Raw genomic sequence first — 12,248 nt, 5'->3', positions numbered from 1 at the left:
AGAACAAACATTTCACAAAACCAAGGAAAAAGCTCAACCTGCACAAGGTGTTTGGGAAAAGGAGCCATTTTTGGGGCAGAAAAATGAGAATTATGAGGAAGCACTTCAAGAGGAATAAATATTTCACAAAAACAAGGACAAAGTTGAACCCGCACCAGGGGTTTGGGGAAATCAGTGATTTTTGGGGCAGGAAAATGAGAATTCTGAGGAACCACTTGAGGAGGAACAAACATTTCACAGAAACAAGGACAAAAATTCAGCCTGCACGAGGGGTTTGGGGAAAGGCTGAAAATGAGCCATTTTTGGGGCAGAAATTGTGAATCCTAAGGAATTACTTCAGGAGGAACAAACACTTCAAAAAAACAAGGGAAAGACTGAAAATGAGCAATTTTTTGGGGCAATAAAATGAAAATTATAAGAACTACTTCAGGAGGAACAAATAGCTCACAAAAAAGAGGAAAAATGCGCAACCTGCACAGTGGGTTTGGGGGAACAAGTGATTTTTGGGGCAGTAAAATGAGAATTCTGAGGAACCACTTGAGGAAGACCAAACATTTCACAAAAACAAAGACAAAGTTGAACCTGCACAGTGGATTTGGAGAAACTAGCGATTTTTGGGGCAGAAAAATGAGAATTCTGTGGAATCACTTCAGGAGAAGAAACATTTAAAAAAAACAGGAAAAAAGGTCAACCTGCACAGCAGGTTTGGAGAAACAAGTGATTTTTGGGGCAGTAAAATGAGAATTATGAGGAACCACTTCAGGAGAAGAAACATTTAACAGAAACAAGAACAAAGGTGGACCTGCACACAGAGTTTGGGAAAATCTGTGATTTTTGGGGCAGTAAAATGAGAATTCTGAGGAACCACTTCAGGAGAACAAACATTTCACAAAAACAAGGAAAAAGCTGAACCTGCACCAGGTGTTTGGGAAAAGGAACCATTTTTGGGGCAGAAAAATGAGAATTCTGTGGAATCACTTCAGGAGGAATAAATATTTCACAAAAACAAGGACAAAGTTGAACCTGCACAAGGTGTTTGGGAAAAGGAGCCATTTTTTGGGGCAGAAAAATGACAATTATGAGGAACCACTTGAGGAGGATGAAACATTTAAAAAAAAGGACAAAAACCCAACCTGCACAAGGTATTGGGGGAAATGAGCCATTTTTTGGGGCCTGAAAATGAGAATTCTAAGGAAGCACTTTAAGAGGAATAAATATTTCACAAAAACAAGGACAAAGTTGAACCTGCACCAGGTGTTTGGGAAAAGGAGCCATTTTTGGGGCAGAAAAATGACAATTATGAGGAACCACTTGAGGAGGATGAAACATTTTTAAAAAAGGACAAAAGCTCAACCTGCACAAGGTATTGGGGGAAATGAGCCATTTTTTGGGGCAGAAAAATGAGAATTCTAAGGAAGCGCTTCAAGAGGAATAAATATTTCACAAAAACAAGGACGAAGTTGAACCCGCACCAGGGATTTGGGAAAATCGTCGATTTTTGGGGCAGTAAAATGAGAATTGTGAGTAGGCCAGGCGTACCTGCCTCGTCGTAGGACACGGTGAGCTTCTCCAGCATCTCCCTGTCGATGGAGAGGATCTGCTGCTCCAGGATGCTCTGGTAGGACAGGACGCTGTTCTCCTTGTCCCGCTCGTAGTCCTGCAGGTGCTGCTTCAGCACCTCGGGCAGCCGCGCCTTCACGTACTCGGCCGCCGACTGCGGGACAGAGACACAAATTAATGACTTTAGTCGGCATTTATTCAAAGTTTTAAGGCTCAAAGTGGCAGAGTAAAATCAAAATTAATGGCTTTATTTGAAATTTTTATTTGAAATTTTTATTCGAAATTTTAAGGCACAAATGGTATTTCTCTAAATTTTTATTTGAAATTTTTATTCTAAATTTTAAGGCACAAAGTGGCAGAGTGAACCCAAATTTAATGGCTTTAATCTAATTTTTTATTCTAAAGTTTAAGGTACAAAGTGGCAGAGTAAAACCAAATTTAATGACTTTAATTTTTTATTCTAAATTTTAAGGCACAAACTGGCAGAGCGGAATCAAAATTAATGGCGTTACTCTAAATTTTTATTCAAAATTTTTATTTGAAATTTTAAGGCACAAAGTGGCAGAGTGAAACCAAATTCAATGTATTTATTTGAAATTTTTATTCTAAATTTCAAGGTACAAAGTGGCAGAGTGAAATCAAATTCAATGTATTTATTCTAAATTTTTATTCTAAATTTTAAGGCACAAATTGGCAGAGTGAAACCAAACTTAATGGCCTTATTAGAAATTTTTATTCTAAATTCTTATTCCAAATTTTAAGGCACAAATTGGCAGAGAGGAATCAAAATTAATGTATTTATTCTAAATGTTAATTCTAAATTTTAAGGCACCACGTGGCAGATCATTATAAATAAATAGTTAAATGTAACAATCAACACTATTTATTTTATTAATAAATATTATTTATCAATACTATTTATTATATTATCACTGTTTAATATTTTAATACTTTAGTACTTTATTTTAATACTTCATTAACATTTGATATTTATTACTTCTGTTAATTATGTCCATTATGGGCTCACCACTGCCCTGGCAGCTCATGGAGCCCCTAAATTTTCCTTCAGGACCACCCTGTGCAATATCAAACATCCAAAATCGTGCTTGGATTTATTAATTAACTTATTAATTAATTTATTAATAATAAATAAATAATTTATTATTCATTTGCAGGTGCCTCCCCAGCAAACGAGTGCAATTCCCCTGGATTTATCAATTATTTATCGATAATCCCATTAGAAATCAGAGAAACCACAGGACAATTTTCCAAGTGAACACACCAAGGCAACAATTTCTGTTTATCCTGAATGGGCACAGGCTGAAATGCAGGAAATTCCATCGAAACTGAAATAAAAACTTCTTTTTTTCTGGTCAGACAGGGTCCCCTGGGAGGCTGTGGAGTCACCAAATTTCCATTTTATATGGAAATATCAAATCCCAGCTGGGCTGGGTTATCCCACCCTGAATATTTGTTCTGCCAATCACACACACACCCCCTCAAAATTAAGAATATAATGAGAATATATAGGAATATTAAGAATATAATGAGAATATATAGGAATATTAAGACCATAATGAGAATATAGAATTTGAAAATAATGAGAATTAAGAATATAATGAGAATACAAAGGAATTCTTCCTGCAGCAAAAAGAAAAGCACCGGCATTTAAATTGCACATACACAAACCCTGAATGTTAATTAGAAAGCCAATCACTACCCATGCATCTTTTAGGAGAAAAATTAGGATTAGTGGGGAAATTAAAGTGAAAATGAGGCCCGAAGTAGGAACTGCTGTCAGTTCTGACAAATATTTCTGACAAACACCCACGTGGCCATGAGGAAAGGCCCTCAGTGTTCCACTAATATTTGAATTTACCAAAGGGCACGATTTATTTAATGGCACAAAGCAAAACAGGTGTGATTGAAGTGCTAAAATAAAATAAAAATAAAATAAAAAATAGAGATGTCAAGATTTCACCTGATTTTGATGCTAATTGGGTGGAACTATTAACAGAGATGAGCTGAATATGAAATGAAGGTCTGTAAAAAAAAAAAAAAAAGGTTTTAAAATGCCTGAAAAAGATTTGGCCATTACCAGGTAACAATGCAGAAAAACCCAGGTCCCAAATTCCAATTTATTTCCTAAATTTTGTGAGTGAAGGCCGGCCAGGAGCATTTCACCCAAGCAGGATTAACTGAAACGTTTTTTTATATCCCTGTAATCAAATCTAAGCAAAAAGGATCATTTTTTATATTGGCAGAAGAGAGAGAAAGAGCAATAACCCTAAAAATAATGCTCAGAGTGTCATAAAATCTCTACATTTACACAGGTGTTGAGCTGCTCATTTTCCTTTTTTTTTGGTACAGCAAAATGCTGCATTTTGGATTTTACTGAGCTCATCGAGTTCCACACTGAAGGTAAAAAAAAAAAAAAAAAAAAAAGGAGGTTTTGCAAAATGACTCAACTTGAAATAAATGACATTTCCAACTCTGTAACCCCGCAGCAGCGCAGCCCCTGAACTGGAAGCTTTTATTAGGAATTAAAATGCCTTAAAACTACTCCAGGGGATTTCCACAGGTGTCTCTGTGCAGAAGCTTTCCCAAAGAGCAGGAAAAAAAGGGGTTTTTTTTCTAAAAAAAGGTTTTTTTTAAGTGAAAAACCAGTTTTACCAGAAGCCTTTCATTCTGCTCCTGTAGTTGAGGGAAAAAAAATGTATTTATAGCCCATTAGACTCAATTAAAGAGCAAGAAGCATTCATCTTTCTCTGCCATTGTTCTCTCCCTCCCAGCACCGAGGGAGAGGAGTGGAATATTTTAGATATTTTAGCCTGAACGGTCTCTCCTGATTTAGAGACTTCACTTTGTGCCAAGCAGAAACCAAGAACTGGGAAAATTCAGTCTGGGTGAGTTACTCAGGAGACTAAAAAAAAATAAAATTAAAAAATCTGTTTTCACCTGCTTAGAATTTCAGCAGTGTTCACCAGCTGGTCACAAACCTGTTTCTCACTCTTCCTACCACATCTACATGGAATATTTCTGTAATTCCCATGGAATATTTCTGTAATTCCCACAAAATACTTCTGTAATTCCCATGGAATATTTCTGTAATTCTCATGGAATATTTCTGTAATTCCCATGGAATATTTCTGCAATTCTCATGGAATATTTCTGTAATTCCCATTGAATATTTCTGTAATTCCCATGGACTATTTCTGTAATTCCCATGGAATATTTCTGCAGTTCCCATGGAATATTCCTGTAATTCCTATACAACATTTCTGTAATTCCCAGGGAATATTTCTGTGATTCCCAGGGAATATTTCTGTAATTCCATCCAGCACAATCCCAAATCTCAGCAAGCAGCAAACACACAGAATTCCATTTTAGCCTGTGGAAAAAACTGCCAACTCTGTGTGAGGAATTACAAACCACAGAGGTTTGAGTAGTGTGGTAGTTGGATTAACACAGGGTGAAAAAGTGAATTTTGGGGTTTTTAGAATGGGGTTCAAGAGGACAAGATGGAGGGATTTGGGTGTGTCCTGACTTTCTTCTCCTTCTTCTTGCCCTCCATGTCTTGCTGTGATGGTGACACTTTTCTGTTAGTTTAAGGTAGGGACACACTGTCCAACATAAATGATCGATATTGGCACAATATTGTCAATATAGTCACATAATTTCTGATATAAAATGTAAACGCTGCCCAAGGTGACACACAGAATACCATGGCCGAGCTGCTGGACAGAGCTCAGCAGGTCAGAGAAAGAATGTTCTAGATAAGGGAAAATAAACAACCTTGAGAAGCTGATCCTGCACATTTCAGACTCCTTTTTTGGCTGCACGGGCTGGGAAATGAGGATTTTTACAATTTACACTCTTGGGGTCACCCCAGACCCAGCAGAAGGAAAAGGAGCTGGGGAACCTCACCCAGCAGCTCTTCCAGAGGGACCCGGGAATGGAGGCACCACTGGGACTTGGCTCTGTCCCTGCCACAATGGGACAAACCTGCACACAAAGAGTTAACAGGGAAAAGGGGGAATCCCATTTCCCTTCAGGAACTGAAATTTCTGAGGGGAGCAACTTGCAGATTCAATGAGCTCTGGTTAAATGTAATTATGGTTATTTTCTCAGGTCCTCCCCACCCTCTGGGTTTGAAAAATCCACTGTATTGACCCAAATAATGAGCTGGAGGAAACCAGGAAAGATGGAATGAGGAGCAAGGAAGTCAACAAGATCTGGGGTGGAAAAATGATAAATTCCAGGGTGGAAAAATGCTAAATTCTGGGGTGGAAAAATGATAACTTCTGCTCTCCCTGTGCCCAGCAGCCCCAGGGTGACACTGCAGGGACACACGTGTGACACTGCTGAAGCTGGGCACGGAGCAGCACGGGTGACAATCCATGAAATCCCAATTATTTTCCATTTCCTAGCGAGGAAAACACTTTCACAAGCCACATTCCTGGTCCCTGTAAAACTAATCCGGAATAAAGCAAACTTTTGTGTCCTCTCTGTGTGCTCCAGGAACAGCAGGCTGCCAGGAAAAGAGATTTTTGGGATCATGTGGGTGATAAGCAGCTGAAACAGGAGATTGTGGCACAACTTAGTGCTTAAAAAGGCTCCTGGAATCCTGAGATGTGTAAATAGTGGGGTAATAATGATTGACTGGGGGAAGGTTATTAGGGAATTGTTCATGTAAAACCCTGTCTGCTTGCAGCACCTGGAATTTGAGGATTGATAGAGTATCTGAGGGTTTAAGAAAACAATAAAAAAGGGGGAAAATTATTTTAAAAGTTTTTTTTTTTTTCCCAGAGAAGGAAACTTTCCCTCTGAGGAGCTCAGAGAGGTGAGGATGTGAAGGCTCTGAGGGAAGAGGTGCTTTGGTTGTAGTGACAGAGCTCCTCTTCCTAAAAACAGGAGGAATCGGAGAAATATTAGGGCAAATTTTAAAATTCTAAATTTTAGAAATTTAGGAAATTAGCGACGGAGGGAGAAAAAGAACGGCCAGATCAGGATCTCAGGATCCCACCCTGCTGCAGGTCCCAGAAACTCCCATTAAACAAAACACCTCCTTCAGGAAGAACAGACAAACCTTCCAGGGTGGACAGAATTGATGGCACAGAGTAATTATATAAAGCACTTAATTAAATGGCAGAGGCTCAAAGACATGGACTTCATTAAATAGAGCAGCCAATTTGAATCCATAAATAGTTTCCAAAGCCTGTTCCTTTTCTAGAGGCATTTCACTGCACAAACTCTGAGAGCTGCACCCTGGGGAGCAGGAGGGACATAAACCAGGCCCCAAATAAATCAGGTCCCAGTTAAGACAAACACCAATGCCTGGATGTTTTTCCTTCTTCCCTCTACAAATGTACATGTGAAAGAATAAAAAAAGGATTTTTCCTGCCTGTGGGATCAGAACATTTCTGGTTATTGAGCCCAAAGGCACGTGGGGAGCAGGGAATGGTCTGGAGGTGTTTTTGTTCATATTCCTCAAGTTCATGAGCAGTTCATTCCAAAAGATGGGAAAACAAGGAGGGAGGAGGAAGGTGTAGGAGAAAAGAAAGAAGACAAATACTGATGGAAGGGAGAACAGGAGTGTGATGCCCTGTGCAGGCTGAGCTGGAGCAGAGCCTGGGCAGAGTCCCAGAATAAAGCAGGGATTTATTCAAGGATCTCCTCCATGGATCCACCTTGGGCAGCACCAGAGCCCAGCCAGGGCTGCACCCAAATGACCCAAAATGGCCCCAAAATGCACGAGCGCTCCCGGGGGCTCTCCCTGGGATCAGTTCTGCTCCATTGGCACCTTGGAGTTCATTGTCCCATTCCAGCTTTAGCCCAGGCAGTCCCACCCTGCTTGTTTTTCTCTCTCCAGCCCACGGTGTTTGTGCTCCTGGGCTGAGATTTGGATCATTTGTCCTTGGTGCCCAGCTGGAGCAGGAATTGTTTTGTCTCCTGCTCTGTGAGGAGAGCTCACCATCCCCTGATGTGAAACCCAGACCCACACACTAAAGCAGCACAGAATGTGAAAAATAAAAAAGCTAAACCTGAGGCATCAAGCGAAGCAGAAAAGCCAGAAAAAGGAAAGATAAAACCAATTGTGTTCAAAGAACACCTGAGGTGGCACTCAGTGCTCTGGGCTGGTGACAAGGTGGGGATCGGGCACAGGTTGGACTCGATGGTCTTGGAAATCTTTTCCAACCTCAGTGACTCAATGCCAGGGAAATCTTTCCAAAAGATTGGAAATCTTTTCCTTTAAATGGCCATGTAAGTTGCCATTTAAAGGAAATTTTCCTGAAACACAGTTTAATTAAATAAGATGGTACGCAGTCATTGCGTTTCTCCAGCTCGTCAGGACATGGGTTAATTGCACTCATTATCAAGGCAGAAGGTCTATTTTCTCCATTTTCATCTCTTGCTATTTTAATCTCTGAATGGATGGAGAATGGGGGGCTGAGCAGGGGGAAAATCACTTCAGGACAGGCTGACCCATCCTGAATACAGAGAGGAATAAACAGTGCATGCCACGAGCTGAGACCTCCAGCACTGACACTCTGGGTGACATCAGAGTGCTGTAGCCACAGCTGAGCAGATTTTATATCTTTTATGATATCTTTTTTTATACCTTTATTCCGGGCCAGGCTGCAGTGCACCCAGCCAGGGCCATTCCAAGTGAGAGCCGTGACCAGGTTTCCTCTCACGGGGACAGCACCAGCCCCTCTCCCAAGTGAGGCTGATTAAATGTCCAAGCTGGTTTTTTCCCTTTACTGCTTCACTTTGCAATTTCCTCCTATTTTTAAGAGCAGTCCCAGCAGGGATTAAAGGTCCATGATAGCACACTATAAAAAACTTCAAAGCAGCAACTGGAAGTGATTCTACTTCTGCATTAGAAGCTCCTTGAAAAAGCTCCTGCTCTGAAGAGATAACAGCACAGCTTTGATTTCAAGGCTTTTGTATTGCTTGGAGTGTTTGTATATTAAAGTGACACAGCCTGGAGTTTTCAGATTTCATGGCAAGCCTTGAAACAACAAAAAGCAAATACCTTTTATCGAGAGCATGGAGCGAAGCAACTCGTGCAGCACAGCCCAACATTTTGGCAACGTTCCCAAAAATACTCAACCTTTCACTTCCAGGAGTTTAAACAGAAATGTAAGCAAACCTGAGCCAGCGTTTTGGAAGAAAAACAAATTTGAAATTCAGAGAAACCCAAGATATCCCAGGGGCTGGTTGGGCTTTCATCCCGCGGTGGTGAACAAGTCCTGAGCCAGGTCTCTGACAGCCTCTGAGGTGGAAGCTGGGGAGATCAAGTTTATTTCTCAGCAAAACAGCTGCTAGCAAATCAATGCTTTGCTGTCACTCAGGCATTGATTAATTATCTCCCAAAACCATTAATATTTCTCCCCAAAGTCTCTGGGCTCTTTGGTGCTGTGCTCTGTCCCTCAGCCCGGCGCTGCTCCCTCACTTCATCCCTCAGGACTGGGGAGCTCTGTGGGGATTTCTTTTCCACCTGGATCATCTCCACGGAACTAACCCCACTCCACCAGGTTTTCCATCATTTTCCAGACAGTTTTTCCACATTATTTCCCAGAAGTACCCTAAGAGTTGCCCAAGGATCATGGCTGGGCCCCACTCCCAACTGATGACTTCCCAATCCTGAAACTCTTGGACCCCAACCCAAGCCAGGCAGCTCTGGGAACATCCCAGATGGAGCAGTGGGAGCATCACCCTAAATCTTCTCTCCTCTCATCCCCCAGAACTCCGGGATCATCCTCAGAATGATGTATCCAAGGTGTTATCTCTGTTTACCACACCTGACCACTAAACCATGTCCAAACCTTCATCTCCAGGTCCAGCTGCTTTTAAATCCACCCACACAACCCCTTCCCTCCAGGCACTGCCCGATCCCAGCTGCTGGAATAAATAAATTTAAATGATAAATCCAGATTTGTTCCCGGCAATGCTTTAAATAATAAATCAAAACAATTTAAATAATAAATCCAGATTTGTTCCCTAAACACTAAAGGGATGAACTGTGGTGAAACCAAAGGAGAAGAGCAGAATGGAAAAAAAAAAAATCTCAACAGATTGAAGTGTCTCGACAGATCGGGACAAAAAAAAATAAAATGTGAGAGAATAATTTTGGGCAGGAATTGCAGCTTTCCACCCCAAAAAAAGTGGGCTTGTTTCCTGACGACTGACGGCGGGACACAAACAGGGAATGAGAAAACAACATCTGAAAGAATCGTTGAGGCTCAAAGAAATGCTGCCAATATTGAGAAAAAAAAAAGGGTAAAAACAGGGTTTGGGAAACTTGTGGGTGTGATAGAAACTCATCTAAATTGAGACAAATAAAATACCAGCAGGAAATGTTGAGGGGGGGAAAAAAACCTGGTGTGTGGAAGAGTGAGAAACTTATTTTGGAGCCAACAAGGTGGTACAGCCAAATAATGGCATTTCTGAGGGAGAAAGTCTGGAAGAGGGAAAAGGGACAAAAGGGAAGGCTGAGAACCAAGGAGCTTGTTAAAGGAAAGGGAATTTTGGGAGATAAGAGGAAAGTTAAAGGAAAGGGAATTTTGGGAGATGAAAGGAAAGTTAAAGGAAAGGGAATTTTGTGAGAGGAAGGAAAGGGAATTTTGGGAGATTAGAGGAAAGTTAAAGGAAAGGGAATTTTGGGAGATTAGAGGAAAGTTAAAGGGAATTTTGGGGGATTAAAGGAAAGTGAAAGGGAATTTTGGGAGATTAAAGGAAAGTTAAAGGAAAGGGAATTTTGGGAGATTAGAGGAAAGTTAAAGGGAATTTTGGGAGATTAGAGGAAAGTTAAAGGGAATTTTGGGAGATTAAAGGAAAGTTAAAGGAAAGGGAATTTTGTGAGAGGAAGGAAAGGGAATTTTGGGAGATTAGAGGAAAGTTAAAGGGAATTTTGGGAGATTAAAGGAAAGTGAAAGGGAATTTTGGGGGATTAAAGGAAAGTTAAAGGAAAGGGAATTTTGTGAGAGGAAGGAAAGGGAATTTTGGGAGATTAGAGGAAAGTTAAAGGGAATTTTGGGGGATTAAAGGAAAGTGAAAGGGAATTTTGGGGGATTAAAGGAAAGTTAAAAGGGGAATTCTGTGAGAGGAAGGAAAGGGAATTTCGGGAGACACCTTTAAGGATGAGCTTTGCTGAGAGGCCAAAAGGAAGGAGAGGTGCTAAAGATGAAAACCTCCCAAGCCTCATCCACGGCCCTTCTGGGGAGTCCAATCCCTTTGACCAGCCTCCATTCCATAAAAACCTCTCCCATTTTCCCAAGGAGAAGGAAAATCGTGGCTCGAGACCTTCCTGCTGCTGCTCCAGCACCTGGGAGGTTTCTGATGGCAAAATCAGATTATTTTGCCTTGCTTGGCCTTGGGATTGAATCTTGGCTATTTTAATTCCACCCTGTTCTAGGGAGCAGAAAATTCCCTGCAAAATAAACTCTGAGGGGGATAAAATAAAAATAAAAATAAAAATAAAAATAAAAATAAAAATAAACTCCTCACCTTAAGGAGCTGCTGATAATCCTTTACCAACCCAAAAATATCCCAGGAGGAAAACCTGGGAGCAAATGAATGTGTTGCTCTGGGAGGCAAAAACCCTGCTTTAAAGGAAACATTTAATTTAATTTCCCTCCAAAGAGGCTCCACCAGAACAAAACACATGAGCAAAAAGCCCAGGAAAATTGAATCAGGGCTATTTCTGAACTCCTTATCCCAATTTTGGAGCCCATAAACTGCCTTTCCCCCACACGTGGCTGCAGTATTTTCATAAAGTGGATTTTAGTGAAGTAAGAAATCCAATTTGCAGGAGCAACGACTGCAGGAAATCATGATAAAATGCTTGATGTTTCCTGACACTTAAAATAATATTCTAATCTGGTTTTCTAAAGCTTTGCAATAAAGTCTGCTGCCTGGAAATCAGGTGGAAATCAGAGGGTGAGTGAATCCAAACACAAAATTATGCAATGAATGTTTTCATTGCATACAATTAGGGCATATTATATTTTTTAAGACCTGCAGATTAAATTACCTGAAAAATGAAATATTTAACCCCAGCAATCAAATTAAGAAATAAAAATGGAATTTCTCTGGGTTTCATGGCCCAGAAGCTGTTTCACAAGAGATGTTCCCTCACTCCCATCCATACACAGATTTTCTGGAGAGCTGCTGGGGAAAAATCCTGCATTTCTTTTCCATGGAGGTTATTTTGGTCCCTATTCCCCTTTCACATGCACACGAGGAGCTACAGGCTATTTTTTGGTACCAGAATGATCTTTATCCTGCTATTTTTACTTCTCATTTTTTGCCCTTGGCCTCTCTGCACAGCTTTCCCACTCCCATTCCTCCCCCAATCCCAGTTATTTGCATCCTTTCTTACAGAATCTCCTTTTATTCTCCTTAAAAGTCCTTAAAAACTCGGAGTTTAAGGCCTCAGCTTTCCAGCAGAGCCCAAATGCTGCTCCCCAACCTCTGGTTCTCACTGTGCTATTTTTGCATCATGAATTTTGAATATTAAAGTGCATTTTGTAGATTTTGGGGCTTTATTGATCTGCTGAATGTTATTGGGCTTGATGATCTGAAAGGTCTTTTCTAACCTAAATTATTCTGTGGCTCTTTAATATGTTAAATAATCAGAGAATAAATAAAGGAGTGAAGCTCAGCTGGGCCTAAAAACCAAA

The 12,248-nt window shown here is 40.6% G+C and overlaps 1 protein-coding gene across 2 annotated transcripts in view; it reads right to left on the bottom strand.

The window, feature by feature from the left end:
* Nucleotides 1-12,248, bottom strand: part of PPM1L (protein phosphatase, Mg2+/Mn2+ dependent 1L) — a 54,883-nt gene that overhangs the window by 6,658 nt on the left and 35,977 nt on the right. For both annotated transcript variants that reach the window (XM_072933488.1, XM_030280897.4), the window contains exon 2: nucleotides 1,540-1,714. In XM_072933488.1, coding sequence (XP_072789589.1) covers nucleotides 1,540-1,714 — 175 coding nt within the window. The remainder of the gene's footprint in view (nucleotides 1-1,539; nucleotides 1,715-12,248) is intronic.

This window comes from Taeniopygia guttata, chromosome 9 (genome assembly GCF_048771995.1).
Source record: "Taeniopygia guttata chromosome 9, bTaeGut7.mat, whole genome shotgun sequence".
In the NCBI taxonomy this organism is placed as follows: Eukaryota; Metazoa; Chordata; class Aves; order Passeriformes; family Estrildidae; genus Taeniopygia; species Taeniopygia guttata.
Note: the sequence above shows the minus strand (reverse complement) of the source record. Positions and strands in the feature narration are given on the sequence as shown.